This window comes from Scyliorhinus canicula, chromosome 6 (assembly GCF_902713615.1).
Source record: "Scyliorhinus canicula chromosome 6, sScyCan1.1, whole genome shotgun sequence".
Taxonomy (NCBI): domain Eukaryota; kingdom Metazoa; phylum Chordata; class Chondrichthyes; order Carcharhiniformes; family Scyliorhinidae; genus Scyliorhinus; species Scyliorhinus canicula.
In genome coordinates, this window is record NC_052151.1 from 17,093,782 (window position 1) to 17,108,631 (window position 14,850).

Genomic DNA, 14,850 nt, shown 5'->3' on the forward strand with positions numbered 1-14,850 from the left:
CAAACTTGTGGCTGGCCAGGCCCCGGGGGGGGGGGGGGGGGGGGGGGGGTGATCAAAGGTTGTGCCATTCTTTGTCTCCTGTGACCAACATTTGCTTTTGTCATGGTTTTTCCTTTGGACCACAGGCTTGATCTACATGCTGCTGAAGCATATGGTGGATAGGTACAACCTGTACTATGCCTTCCTGCCCGCAAAACTCAACAGGAGGACACACGTTGACGCAGTCAGACAGGCTCTGGCTGCACCCATTATCTGCCTGTTCTGGCTGCTGTTCTTCTCTGTACTGCGAGGAGGTAAGCAGGTTTCTCTCTCTACTTCTCTTCTGGCAACGCAATAGCCTACTGCGCTGTATCCTCACACGGCCTTCCCGAAAATGCTCGTTCCTCAATGTATGCTCCAATCCCAGTCCAGCGGGGAATAATAGTACAGTAGGGCTGTGGGTGTGTAATACACAACTGAATAAATAAAAAAAATCTTTGGTCACCAGTCTCACTAATCCCAAAATACTTTAGTCCTGAGAAGCCATGATAGCCATCTGTTTCAGGGTTCAAAAATATTATTTTGTGGGATGTGGGCGCCAATGGCTAGGCCAACATTTGTTGTTCATCCCTAATTATCCTCCAGGTGGTGGGCCTTCTTTAACCACTGCAGTGCATCTGGTGTAAGTACATCCACAATGGCGTTAGGATTTCTGACAGTGAAGGAATGGGGATATATTTCTAAGTCAGGGTGGTGTGTTGCATGGAGGGGAACTTGTACGTGGTGGGGTTCCCATGCTGTCCTTATCCTTCTGGATAAGAGAAGCCAGAGGTTTAGAAGGTCAGAGCCTTGCCTATTTGCTGCAGTGCAACCTGTAGAGGCTCACACTGCTGGCACTGTGTGGCAGTGATAGAAGGAGTGAATTCTTAAGGTGCTGGATGGGGTGACCATTAAGTGGGCTGTTTTGTCCTTGATGGTGTCCATCTTCTTGAATGTTGTTGGAACAGCACTCATCCAAGAGTGTATTCCATCACACGGCTAATTTGTGTCGCTTTGGACAGGCTTTGGCACGATTCAGGAGGTAAGTTACTTGCTACAGAATTCTCAGCCTCTGACGGTATTTATACAGCTAGTCCAGTTGTGTCTCTGGACAATGGTAAGCTCCAGGAGGATGATGGTGGGGATTCTGAGATTAATATCGATCAAGGGAAGATAGTTGCCATTCTCTTGTTGGAACTGGCCAGCAGCCCAAGTCTGAATGTTGTCCTGGTCTTGCGGCACATGGGCACATACAGTACGAGGAATCATTAATGACGCTGAACACTGTAATCATCAATGAGCATCTCCACTTTTGCTAGAAAGATGAAGTTACTGGAGATGGTGGGTTGAGCTTGAACAGACTGTAGCTGTTGACTTTCCTGTTGGTTGTTACTGAATGTCTCTCTCTCCCTCCCAAATAGGGCTGTCTGCACCAACATCTATCTTCACCTTGTCTGTGGTGGTGATCACCATTTTCCTCTGCATGATTTTCAGTTGCCTTGGCTACTTAACGTACTTCACTATTGTCATGGTAAGTCAAGAAATGTCATCTCCAACAACCCCCCCACCTGATTAGCAATCTTTAGCTTGATTCTATTATCCAGAATTGTCAGAGGACCCAGGGAAAGGGTTCAAAAGGAGACGGCAGTGCTCCCACAATGTCGGACTGTGCATCAGGTCCTGGCTATGCTGGATTAGTGCTCTGGTGAAAGCTACTTCTGAAAGTGAGTCAGGCCAGGTTCAATGGGTTGCCCTCTAACTTACTAGACTTCCCCCATCTGGCTGCCTGGACATACGAGATTGTAAATTTCCAAGTGCGACTGTAGTTGCTGGAATTAACAAAGTAGGAAATTGAATACCACAATAGATACAATTGGCCTAAGGGGAAAAAAAATGTTGCAGGGCTGATGCTCCTTGAACATTGGATGTGGACGACAATGCACATCCCACCATCAACCCGCATGATACCGTGCGGGTTGTAGCAGTGGGCGGGCTGGTACATCATGCTGTCGGTTGCCAGAATAGAGGCGAGATATCGTCTCCCATTTGATGTCCCACCAATTTTGGCATGGAACATTTATGCAGCCACAGCAGGCACGTGCGCTGTACTTTGCACAGGTGAGACTGAAGCACATGGAGATAGCAGGGCACTGACCAACTGTAGTCAGAGTGCAGATTTAGTCAGGTAGTCACTCGGTGCCCTTTTCACATTAGTGTTCCAGGATCCTTGCGGTGTTGGACTGTCCAGGTCAAGTGCAGTCATACCCATTTACCAAGACTATATAGCTGTATGACTAATGGACAATGACTGATTAGCGTCCATTATTTTCAGGGTATTAAAGCGCCGACCAAAACAACTGAAGCAGAAGTGACAGCCTCTCCCTGGCAATCAAATGTAAGTAACAATGACCATGATTGGTTTTAATAAAGACAAGTGTGGATATGTAAGGATAAGTGTCCTAGAACATAGAACAATACAGCACAGAACAGACCCTTCGGCCCTCGATGTTGCGCCGAGCCATGATCACCCTACTCAAACCCACGTATCCACCCTATACCCGTAACCCAACAACCCCCCCCCCCCCCCCTTAACCTTACTTTTTAGGGCACTACGGGCAATTTAGCATGGCCAATCCACCTAACCCGCACATCTTTGGACTGTGGGAGGAAACCAGAGCACCCGGAGGAAACCCACGCACACACGGGGAGGACGTGCAGACTCCGCACAGACAGTGACCCAGCCGGGAATCAAACCTGGGTCCCTGGAGCTGTGAAGCATTTATGCTAACCACCATGCTACCGTGCTGCCCCTGTCCTGTAACCCAAGGCTTTTTTGTAATAATTAGAGGCAAGGTTGAGGAGGGGAAGATATAATATTTGAAACTTTCCCCCTGGCCAATAACCAGAGGGGCATAGATTTAAAAAAAAATTAGAGTACCCAATTCATTTTTTCCAATTAAGGGGCAATTTAGCGTGGCCAATCCACCTACCCTGCACATATTTTGAATCGTGGGGGCGAAATCCACGCAAACACAGGGAGAATGTGCAAACTCCACACGGACAGTGACCCGGAATCGAACCTGGGACCTCGGCGCTGTGAGTCTGTAGTGCTACCACTACGCCACCGTGCTGCCCACCACTCGGGACTTTCTTAAGGATTCTCCTAACTGCAGGGAGCTGGCAGGGCCCCGGAGTGGTTCTCGCAGTTCTGGCTGCGGATACCTGGCCCCGCACTTCTGGTTGGGAGTTTGCGCCTGCACACGGCGGCGGCCTGCAGCGGCCGCCCCTGGTACAAGGTGGACTTGGACCACAGAGCGGCAGCAAAAATAATGTAGGCGAGTGCCAGCAATGCCTGATCGGCCCCCCCCCCCGGGCTGTCCATGAGGCCCACCCAGCTCGGTGAATGATCTGCGGACTCAGTCCACTGCCGCCACCAGTCATTCCCGGCGGCCAATATGCAGTTAGAAGCACGTCGTCGGGAACTCGGCCAGTTTTCCTCGGAGAATCGCAATGTCAATGGCTCCCTACCTGTGCCACGTAATTCACGCGTGCGGATTGGATTGGATTTGTTTATTGTCACGTGTACCGAGGTACAGTGAAAAGTATTTTTCTGCAAGCAGCTCAACAGATCATTCAGTACATGGGAAGAAAAGGGAATTAAACAAAATTCAAGAAAATACATAATAGGGCAACACAAGGTATACAATGTAACTACATAAGCATTGGCATCGGATGAAGCATACAGGGTGTAGTGTTAATGAGGTCAGTCAATAAGAGGGTCATTTCAGAGTCTGGTGACAGTGGGGAAGAAGCTGTTTTTGAGTCTGTTCGTGCGTGTTCTCAGACTTCTGTATCTCCTGCCCGATGGAAGAAGTTGGAAAAGTGAGTAAGCCGGGTGGGAGGGATCCTTGATTATGCTCCCCGCTTTCCCCCGGCAGCGGGAGGTGTAGATGGAGTCCATGGATGGGAGGCTGGTTCGTGTGATGGACTGGGCGGTATTCACGACTCTCTGAAGTTCCTTGCGGTCCTGGGCCGAGCAGTTGCCATACCAGGCTGTGATGCAGCTCGATGTGATGCTTTCTATGGTGCATCTGTAAAAGTTGGTAAGGGTTAATGTGGACATGCCGAATTTCCTTAGTTTCCTGAGGAAGTATAGGCGCTGTTGTGCTTTCTTGGTGATAGCGTCGATGTACGTGGATCAGGACAGAGTTTTGGAGATGTGCACCCCTAGGAATTTAAACTGCAAACCACCTCCACCTCAGCCCCATTGATGCTGACAGGGGTGTGTACAGTACTTTGCTTCCTGAAGTCGATGACCAGCTCTTTAGTTTTGCTGGCATTGAGGGAGATAGTTGTCATTACACCACTCCACTAGGTTCTCCATCTCCCTCCTGTATTCTGTCTCGTCGTTATTCGAGATCCGGCCCACTATGGCCGTATCGTCAGCAAACCTGTAGATGGGGTTGGAACCAAGTTTTGCCACGCAGTCATGTGTGTACAGGGAGTAGAGTAGGGGGCTAAGTACGCAGCCTTGCAGGGCACCGGTATTGAGGACTATTGTGGAGGAGGTGTTGGTGTTCATTCTTACTGATTGTGGTCTGTTGGTCAGAAAATCGAGGATCCAGTTGCAGAGTGTGGAGCCAAGTCCTAGGTTTTGGAGCTTTGATATGTGCTTGGCTGGGATTATGGTGTTGAAGGCGGAGCTGTAGTCAATAAATAGGAGTCTAATGTAGGAGTCCTTGTTTTTGAGATGCTCTAGGGATGAGTGTAGGGCCTGGGAAATGGCGTCTGATGTGGACCGGTTGCGACGGTATGCGAATTGAAGTGGGTCAAGGCGTTCCTGGAGTATGGAGGTGATGCTCTTCATGATCAGCCTCTCGAAGCACTTCATTACAACTGACGTCAGGGCCACCGGGCGGTAGTCATTGAGGCATGTTGCCTGGTTCTTCTTTGGTACCGGTATGATGGTGGTCTTGAAGCAGGTGGGGACCTCGGAGTGGAGTAGGGATAGGTTAAAGAGTCTGAGAGACTCCCGAGCGATTCTCTGGGGGCCGCAGAATCACAGGAGCGGCGTCTGACCAGATTTTGGCATAAACGCCCATACTCCGCCCCCCGCGCCGATCCTTATTTTGGCGGGGAGAATCCAGCCCATGATTTCCCTTTGAGAAAACCATGCTAACTATCCTGGATTAATCTTTGCCTCTCCACGTGGAGATTAATTCTGTCCCTCAATATTTTTTCCAGTAGTTTCCCTCCCACTGAAGTTGGACTCACTAGCCCGTAATTTCCTGGTCCGTCCTTACTTCCCTTCTAGAATAATGGCACCACATTAGCTGTGCTCCAGTCCTCTGGTACCTCACCTGTGGCCAGAGATTGGACAATTTATCTGAACTGTAGCAATCTTCCTCCCTTGCCTCCCACAGCAAGCAACCTGTGATACATCACATCTGGCTCTGGGGACATTTCCACTTTTAGGACCATTAAAACTGTAATACCTCTCCCTCTCAATTTTTTCCCCATACATTGAGTACAAATTATTTTTTTTCCAATTAAGGGACAATTTAGCGTGGCCAATCCACCTACCCTGTATATATTTTTGGGTTGTGCAAGTGAGACCTATGCAGACACGGGGAGAACGTGCAAACTCCACACGGACAATGACCTGGGGCCGGGATTGAACCCGGGTCCTCGGTGCCGTGAGGCAGCAGTTCTAACCACCGCATCACCATGCCGCCATACCTTCTTGATGTTAAGTCGATCACAAATCACAATGCACCTCCCTGATTTCTAGTGCAGTAAACACAGATGCAAAAGTACTCATTTAAAACCTCACCTGTATCTTCCAGTTCCACACACAAATTGTCAACGTGGTCCCTAATGGGCCCTCCCCTTACCCTGGTCAACCTCCTGCTCTTAATATACTTATAAAACAACTTTGGATTTATCTTTATTTTACCCACCAGTGCTTTTTCATGATCCCTCTTTGCTCTTCTAATTTCTTTAAGAAACCCCCTGCCCTTTCTATATTCCTCGAGGGCTTTTGCTGTTTTAGCTTTTGGTATCGGCCATAAGCCTCCCTTTTTCCTTATCCAACCCTGGCTATCTCTTGACATCCAGGTTCTCTGGACTTATTGCTCCCACCGTTCACTATCATGGGAACATGTTGGCCCTGTACTCCGTTTGCTTTTTGAATTAATCCTATTGCTCTGCTCTGATGTAGGTTTCCCTAAGAGTAGCTGCTCCCCGTTAGACACTGTCTTATTTTATAAAAATTGGCCCTCCCCCAATTAAGAACCGTAATTTCCAATCTATCCGTGTCCAATTTCATAAGTAACTTAAATTTGGTGAGTGCGCTTTACACTCAATTGGCTCTGTTTTATTACTTAGCTCTAGAGTCGCCAGGTATCTTTATGATATCACCACGAGGTTCAAGTTCAAGTTCAGATCAATGACTCAATACACCAGTTAGTAAGGTTCAATCAAACACATTTATTATTACACAGTAAATCGATACTTATGCAACTAATACTAGCGGACTAAACTATTCCTACCACTATGAGCCAATACATATCTTTGATAAGGGAACCCACTGGATCAGGGAACAATGGCCTCTTGTTCTGTCCTGAGACTGCAGGCTTCCCAGTTGGTACGGGCTAAGGGGTCAGGAGTGTCTATTCTCGTAGTGAGCGTTGGTTGGACACTTACTTGTCGCTGTAGCTGTTGGCCAGGCCTCTCCTCCTCACGGTCAAGTTCTTAGAGAGCTGCTGCAAAGGCGTTCTGTTGGGAGGGCCGGCTAAGAGAGCGAACTGGACTTGGGACCTGACTTTTATAGGTCCCAGGGGCTTCGCGCCCTTTTGGGCGGACCCCGAGCTTACTGTGAATCGATTGGATCTCATACCAATCGATTGGTATGAATCCCCCCAATACTGAGGCTGTCCCTCGATCGCGGGGCGGTTCCTCCTGGCTTGTTTGTCTCCTTTGTTTCAGACTCCCGTTGGCGCCGGGAAGTCTGGCCTGCTATAGAAGGTCCCAAATGTAGCTAATGTTGTATCCATTGTTCCCGGGGATCGCTTCATTAATATGCAAACTGCTGGTTTTGGTTCTGTCTGCTTTCTTTGCAGGCAGAATACACAGGGAGATTCTGCAACCTGCTTGTCTTTCTTAAAGTGTCCAATTTTCCCTGCATGCTTTGTAAATCACCATTTTGAGTCGGGAAGTGGCCAACTTTGGTGGCTACACACGAGAGAGGAATTGAGGAAAAATCTTTTCACCCAGAGGGTGGTGGGAATCTGGCATTCTCTGCCTGAAAGGGTGGTAGAGATGGGAACCCTCACGACATTTAGATGAGTACTTGCAAGACCACAGCATAACATGGGAGCACAGCATGGGAGCAGAATAGATAGGTGCTTGATGTCTTCTGAAGACACGACATGCTGCAAAGATGTATGGCTATGATTTTTGTAGATGGATAAAATCTATTTAACATTAGGGGAGACGGTGGTGTTGAGGTACTTTCATTGGACTAGTAATCCAGAGACACAGCTCCATGATCCAGGTTTGGAATCCCAGCAGCGAAATTAAAATCGAATAAAAATCTGCCAGTGAAAGGTGACCGTGGAACCATTGTCAATTGATTTAAAAATCAATTTGGTTCACCAATATCTTTTAGGGAAGGAAATCTGCCATTTTTACCTGGTCTGGCCTACATGTATACTCCAAACTCACAGCAATATGGTTGATTCTTAAATGCCTCCTGAAATGGTCTAACAAGCCACTCAGTTCAAAGACAATTAGTGATGCCCGCATCCCATGAATGAATTAATGAAAGTGTTCTTGGGCACAACTTTGACAATAGAACTGGTGGAAACAGTGCGGATGGAGCAAGTTCCATTGATGAAAGTGTTGCACAACGGAGTTGAGCGCAAAATTACAGCTCAAGGAATAAAAGGGATGGTAGCGACATGGATGTGAAATTTGCTGAGGATAGCTGTTTGGAAGGTTTGTAGTGGAGTTCCCTGGGGTTTGGTGTTAGAACCCTTGCTTTCCTGATATATATTTAATGATCTGAACCCTGTTGTACAGTACACAATTTCAAAACTTGCAGACAATACAAAATTGGGAAGCATTGTGACCCACGATGAGGATAGTTAGAACAAGACAAACAGGTTTCTGCAATGGGCAGACAGGTATTCAATATAATAGAATCCCTTCAGGATAGAAGGCCTATTGAGTCTGCACCGACCCTTCAAAAGGCCACCCCACCCAAGCCCAATCCTCCTCCATGTAACCCCGTCTTAAGGGGCAATTTATCATGGCCAATCCATCTAACCTACACATCTTTGGACTGTGGGAGGAAACCCACGCAGACACGGGGAGAACGTGCAAACTCCACACAGTCACCAGAGGTCGGTATGAAATAGAGAAGTGTGAAGTAATTAACCTTGGTAGACAATATGAAATAAAGGGTACAATTCTGAGGAGGGTGCAGGAGCAGAGGGACCTGGGTGCACATGTGCATAAATACTGAAGGTGGCAGGACAGATTGAGAGACGGTTCAATTCCCACACCAGCCTCCCTGAACAGGCGCCGGAAAGTGGCGACTAGGGGCTTTTTACAGTAACTTCATTGAAGCCTACTTGTTTCTATATATATCAATGATTTGGATGAGGGAACAAAATATAACATCACAAAGTTTGCAGATGATACCAAGTTGGGTTGGAGGGTGAACTGTGATGAAGATGCAGGGATCCTACAGCATGATCTGGTCAGGTTGGGTGAGTGGGAAAATCATTGGCAGATGCAGTATAATTTGAATAAGTGTGAGGTTATTCTCTTTGGAAGCAAAAACAGGAAGGCAGATTACTACCTGAATGGTTGTAAATTGGGAGAGGGGAGTGTAAAGCGGGACTTGGGCGTGCACCAGTCGCTGAAGGTAAGCATGCAGCTGCAGCAGGCGGTAAAGAAGGCTAACGGTATGTTGGCCTTCATTGTGAGAGGTTTCGAGTACAGAAGCAGGGACGTGTAATTGCAATTATACAAGGCCTTGGTGAGGCCACACCTAGAATAGTGTGTGCAGTTTTGGTCTCCTTTTCTGAGGAAGGATGCTCTTGGATGAGTGCAGCAAAGTTTTAGCAGACTGATTCCAGGGATGGTGGGACTGTCGTATGAGGAGAGATTGACTAAGTTAGGATTGTTCTTGCTGGAGTTCAGAAGAATGAGGGGGGGAATCTCAGATTTATAAAATTCTAACAGGTAGATGCAGTGAAGATGTTCCTGATGGTGGGTGGATCCAGAACCAGGGGTCACAGTCTGAGGATTCAGGGTAAACCATTTCGGACAGAGATGAGGTTTGTAATAATCTTTATTGTCACAAGTAGGCTTACATTAACACTGCAATGTAGTTACTGTGACAATCCCCCAGCCATCACATTCTGGCGCCTGTTTGGGTCACTGAGGGAGAATTCAGAATGTCCAATTCGCCTAACAGCACGGGCTGGATTCTCCGGTCACCGATGCTGAAATCGCATTTGGCCGGAGAATCCAAGTTAATGACCAAATCAGGGGCGGCGCAGCTTTCACGATGCTCCGCCCCCTCCAAAGCGGCTTACTCACAGAGTATGCCGCGCCATGTATCAATGCCTCAGGACATTGCTTGAGGCCCGTCCCTGATGCTCCGCCCCTGACCTGCCGAGTTCCCGACGGCGCGAGTCTCACATGGTCGCAATCCGTTGGGACATCAGCGTGGCGGCTGCAGACTCAGTCCAGCGCTACCACAGTCGGGGGAGGGCCGATCCTCAGGCGAGGGGGGGGGGGGGAGAACATTATTCGAGGCTGGGGCACTGTGGGGGGTGGTCTGCGGCACACGAGCTGGCCAAAGGGGGGTTCTATTTTGCGAGCCGGGCCTGAGGGCAGCGGCTGCCATGTAACACAGTGCGGCCGCCGCCGTGCGTGGCCACGGACCCGGTAATTCTCCAGGGTGTATCGGCAGCTAGAGCCGGGTTCTCTACACTTCTGACATGCTAGTCCCCAACAAAATGGGGAAATCAGTGGCCATTTTGCTCCAGTTTTTCTGGCGTAAAACGCCACTGTTCCCACGCCGGCGTTGGGACACAGTCCCAGAATCGGAGAATCCAGCCCCATGTCTTTCGGGACTTGTGGGTGGAAACCGGGGCACCAGAGGAAACCCACGCAGACACAGGGAGAACGTGCAGACTCTGCACAGACAGTGACCCAAGCCAGGAATTGAACCTGGGACCCTGGAGCGGTGAAACAACAGTGCTACCCACTGTGCTACCGTGCTGCCCATTTCCTCACCCAAAGAGTGGTGAGCTTGTGGAATTCATTGCTTCAGGAAGTAGTTGATGCTAAAACATTGAATATATTCAAGAGGCGGCTAGATCTAGCACTTGGGGCGAATGGGATCAAAGGTTATGGTTAGCAAAGGGGAGACAGCAGGATTACGCTATTGAGTTGGATGATCAACCATGATCGTGATAAATGGTGGAGCAGCCTCGAAGAGCCAAAAAGGCCTCCTCCTGCTCCTACCTTCTATGTATCTATGTGTTGAGACACATAGGATTCTCAGGGGGCTTGACCAGGGTAGATGCCAGGAGGTGGTTTCCCATTGTGGGAGTGTCGAGGACCAGAGGGCATAATCTCAGAGTAAGGGGGTCACCCATTTAAGACAGCGACAAGGAGGAATTTCTTCTCTGAAGCTAGTGAATCTGTGGAATTCTTTCCCACAGAAAGTTGCAGAGGCTGGGTCATTAACTTTGTTCAAGGCTGAGATAGACAGATTTTTAATCAGTAAGGGAAATCGAGGGCTATGGGGATGGGAAAGTGGAGTTGAGGATTATCAGTCATGTTCTCATTGAATGGTGGAGCAGAATCGATGAGTGTACTCTTGCTCCTTTGTCTTATGGCCTTTGTGGAGTTGTGTGAATGATTTGAATAATGGGCTGTTCCTCTTAACTTCAAAGGTGAATGCTTTGTGGTGCTAAACAATACAAGGCCACCATATCCTTTGATCCCTTTACCCCCAGAGCTATATCCAACTCTTATATAAAAAAATACAATCATGGGGGCGGGGGGGGGGGGGGGGGGGGGGGGGGGGTTGGACGATCAGCCATGATCATAATGAATAATGGAGCAAGCTTGAAGGCTGAATGACCTACTCCGGCTTCTATTTTCTATGTTTCTGTCCCCCAGAGCTCAGAGAAGGATGAAATAAGTCTGCTGCTAGAGCAGTCTGGCAAGGACTGAATCGTATTGGCTTGTTCAGTCTGGGCTACAAATGGGGGATGGCAACACACATCACTTTTAATAAGCTGACGTTCTGATCTTTGATTCTTACAGGCCTACATCCCAAGAGTTCTACGTGTCCCCAAAACTGAAAACAGCCAACTTGACTGCCACAATCAGCCATCATATGGTGCAATGGGGGATAGCAATCGGCTAACAGAAGAAGACGACAGCACTCCCCTTCCGGACAATGTTGAAGATAACAAACAAATCTATTTGGTGGATACTGGAGCTAGTGAGATCTAGAAATCTGCCTCAGCTTTAGAACTACATTGTAAAGACTAGCCACTGTGGTATTGTTTGGTTTTGTTTATACACAAGAGGAATGAACGTCAAATGGCCCATTTACATAAACTTGAATCCTCAATAGCCAATGTAAAGAAAAGAAAACTTTGTTTTGCTAATTTCCTTTAAATACTCTTTTTTGAAGGGGTGTCAGGGTACATTACCCTTTCATTGCTGTCTAATGGCACAGGTTTAACAGGTTTGTTAATGATTAGTGCCATTACAGAATTTATCTATTTAGGACTTTAAACAAAAATCTATTTCCTGGTTCGGAGTTGTGAAGCAGTTATGGGTTAAGGATTTTTAAAAATTATTTTTAAAAAAGTTTCCAATTGAGGGGCAATTTAGCGCGGCCAATCCACCTACCCTGCACATCTTTAGGTTGTGGGGACGAGACCCAAGAAGACACGGAGAGAATGTACAAACCCCACACGGACAGTGACCTGGGGCCGGATCGAACCGGGGACCTCAGTGCCGCGAGGCAGCAGTGCTGCACTACCCTGAAATGTGCAACTCCACCACAACATTTTTTTTTTTTAAACAAGCAATTGGTTCATTTCCTCTGACTTTGTTCGTGCTATTTTAAATTAAGCCAATGCGGGTTGCCGCCAATACCACCTCCTCTTCATTCCCCTCAACCCCGGATAGAACACTTGACAGAAGTTGTTCAATTTGAATCATGTTACAATAAAAGGGCAAAGGGTAAAAAGGTAAATGGGATAGAATATTGCTACCTTTTTATGAAGGCATATGAAGTACTGATTAGGCAAATCTGCAGTCCTCCAATGTCAGTCAGGATACGACTCGAAGCAGAAAAAGGTAGATTTAAAACTGACTGGTTCAGTTGATGTTTAACTTAGGAGAGGCCTTTCATTTGATGTTCATTGACCACAGTGACTAGTTTTCAGAGCTACATTTAACCATCCAGCACTAATCATGTAACATGTGCATTTACCACAATGAAAGAATCGTCAAAATGTTCACTGGCCATCGATACAGACAGCTGCAAGACTCTGGGATGCAAACGTGCATGTTGAGAGATAGATGGAGTTTGACAACCAGAGGCTGCCATTAGTAATATTTGTAGAAGCTATTTTCTGTTGATGGGGAGCAGCAAAGAGGAAAAAGAATGTTAAGTTCTGGAAACTGAACACTTTCTCAAATGCTTTCTCTCAACATCACGCACTCTCAAGTCAAGTGTGGGATGAGTTTGCTTTAAGGAGTCAAGAAGTAGCTCATGATCAACTTTGGCTGGGTATTCCTGGAGTTCTTACTTCCAGCCATGACCCCACATATCCACCATCAGTCACCTCGTGGCATACCACCAAAGAGGACATGAAAAATATTTGCTGGTAAAAATCAAGGAAAGCCAAAAGTTATTTTCTCAGTACATTAAGAACAAAAGGATAACTGAGGAAAGGATGGGGCCTATCAGAGATGTACATGGTTACACCTAGAGGGTGGTGTGTCTAAAATTTACTGCCTGGTTTGGTGGTGGAGGCAGAAACCCTCAATTCATTTCACAGGTGCCTGGATCTGAACCAGAAGTGCTGTAAGGCACTGGAAGATGGGATTTGAATGGGCAACTAGTTTTTTCTAAATTTTCTATTTTTCGATTTCTGGGCGGATCCACTTGTAGAAATCAAATGTTTTTTGCTATTTATTGAATATGTTTAAACTCTTTGCAAGTTTCACAAGATGTCTATTGGGTCAGTGTCAAAACAGGAAATCAGACACTAAATAATTTGATTATGACATAGAAATCCTGAGACTTCCCTTATTGGATTCCCTTGAAATATGATCAAAAAGGTTGGCCATATTTTTTCTCTAATGGCAAGACGTTCACGTAGCTCGTGTCCAGCACACATCTCATCCCACACCAAATTGTTAGGTGCAATACAATCTTTGCATAAAAAATAGAGTGAAAGTTAGATAGTCACCAACCTCCATCCCAAAATTTACAAGTAGTTAAATGCCTTTTGATTGACCTCAGGCATTCTCAGCCACTATAAATTGCCTGGATCTGTTTATGGTTAGCAACTGGCTTAAAGGGACAAGAGTAGAATAGTAGCACATCACCACAAGTGTGGTCCAGAGTAGACTACTCATGAGCAACTCCAGACAGGATCTGCTAGTTTTGGAATCCTGTTGGAAAGAAATGAGAAAAGCAACGCTGATAGAACTGCACTAAAACAACTGGTTTGCACATATCAACTGATAGAACCAAATATCACAGGTCTAGCATATATTGTATAAACATGCTACCTACATCCAACATAATTGTAGACTAGAAGTTACAGCTTTGCATTGTATTTACAAATTTTTCCGATTTATCATTGGAATTTTGAGGGTTATCTGGTTGGCAATAGAACTCAGGCAAAACATTTTGCTTTGCCACACTCCCTGGCACAGGTTTTAGTGTGGATCGCAACTTGCAAATAAAGCAAAATCTGGCTCATTTGCCACGATGCCACCAAAAATCAAGCTTTGGTCTACGTTGGTATCGAGACCTTTTGCCCAATACTAAACAAATGTGCCTTTGTAGAACTTGCTAACTACTATCCACTAAGTTTTGTGAGTCGTTTGGCAAAGAGGTGGAGGAGTTTGGATCGGTGGCAGTTGTGAGAGGAGCAATGGTGTGGCAGGGTGTGAGGAAGTGGGGAGGCTGCAGAAGGACGTGGACAAACTAGGAGAGTGGGCAAAGAAATGGCAGATGAAATACAATGTAGGAAAGTGTGAGGTTATACACTTTGGTCGAAAGAATAGAGGCTTCAACTATTTTCTAAAAAGGGACCTAGTTCAGGATTCTCTCAAGATTAAGGTGCAGGTTCAATTGACAGTTAGGAAGGCAAATGCAATGTTAGCATGCATTTTGACAGGGCTAGAATACAAGAGCAGGGATGTACTGCTGAGGCTGTATAAGGCTCTGGTCAAACCCCATTTGGAATATTGAGAGCAGTTTTGGGCCCCGTACCTAAGGAAGGAAGTGGTGGCCCTGGAGGAGATCCAGAGAAGGTTCACAAGAATGATCCTGGGAATGAAGGACTTGTCATAATGAGGTGCAGTTTGTTATGGGAGAGGTGTTTTCAGAACCCCAAAATGTATCATGGAGTTCAACCAACCCCCACCTTTAATGGATTGTTGCTTTTGAAGCCCACGGTTTGTTCCCCATGTGTAATATTACAATTATGGACATGTGGTTTTTAAAACAAAACAATGCTTATTCCATGAACTCAAATTAACCTT

At 46.7% G+C, this 14,850-nt stretch overlaps 1 protein-coding gene across 3 annotated transcripts in view; it reads left to right on the plus strand.

The window, feature by feature from the left end:
- Window positions 1-11,869, plus strand: part of LOC119967009 (CSC1-like protein 1) — a 132,180-nt gene extending 120,311 nt beyond the window's left edge. For all 3 annotated transcript variants that reach the window (XM_038798999.1, XM_038798998.1, XM_038799000.1), the window contains exons 20-23: window positions 126-293; window positions 1,440-1,549; window positions 2,351-2,413; window positions 11,374-11,869. In XM_038798999.1, the coding sequence (XP_038654927.1) occupies window positions 126-293; window positions 1,440-1,549; window positions 2,351-2,413; window positions 11,374-11,565 (533 nt within the window). In that variant the 3' untranslated portion in view covers window positions 11,566-11,869. The remainder of the gene's footprint in view (window positions 1-125; window positions 294-1,439; window positions 1,550-2,350; window positions 2,414-11,373) is intronic.
- Window positions 11,870-14,850: the final 2,981 nt, after the last annotated feature.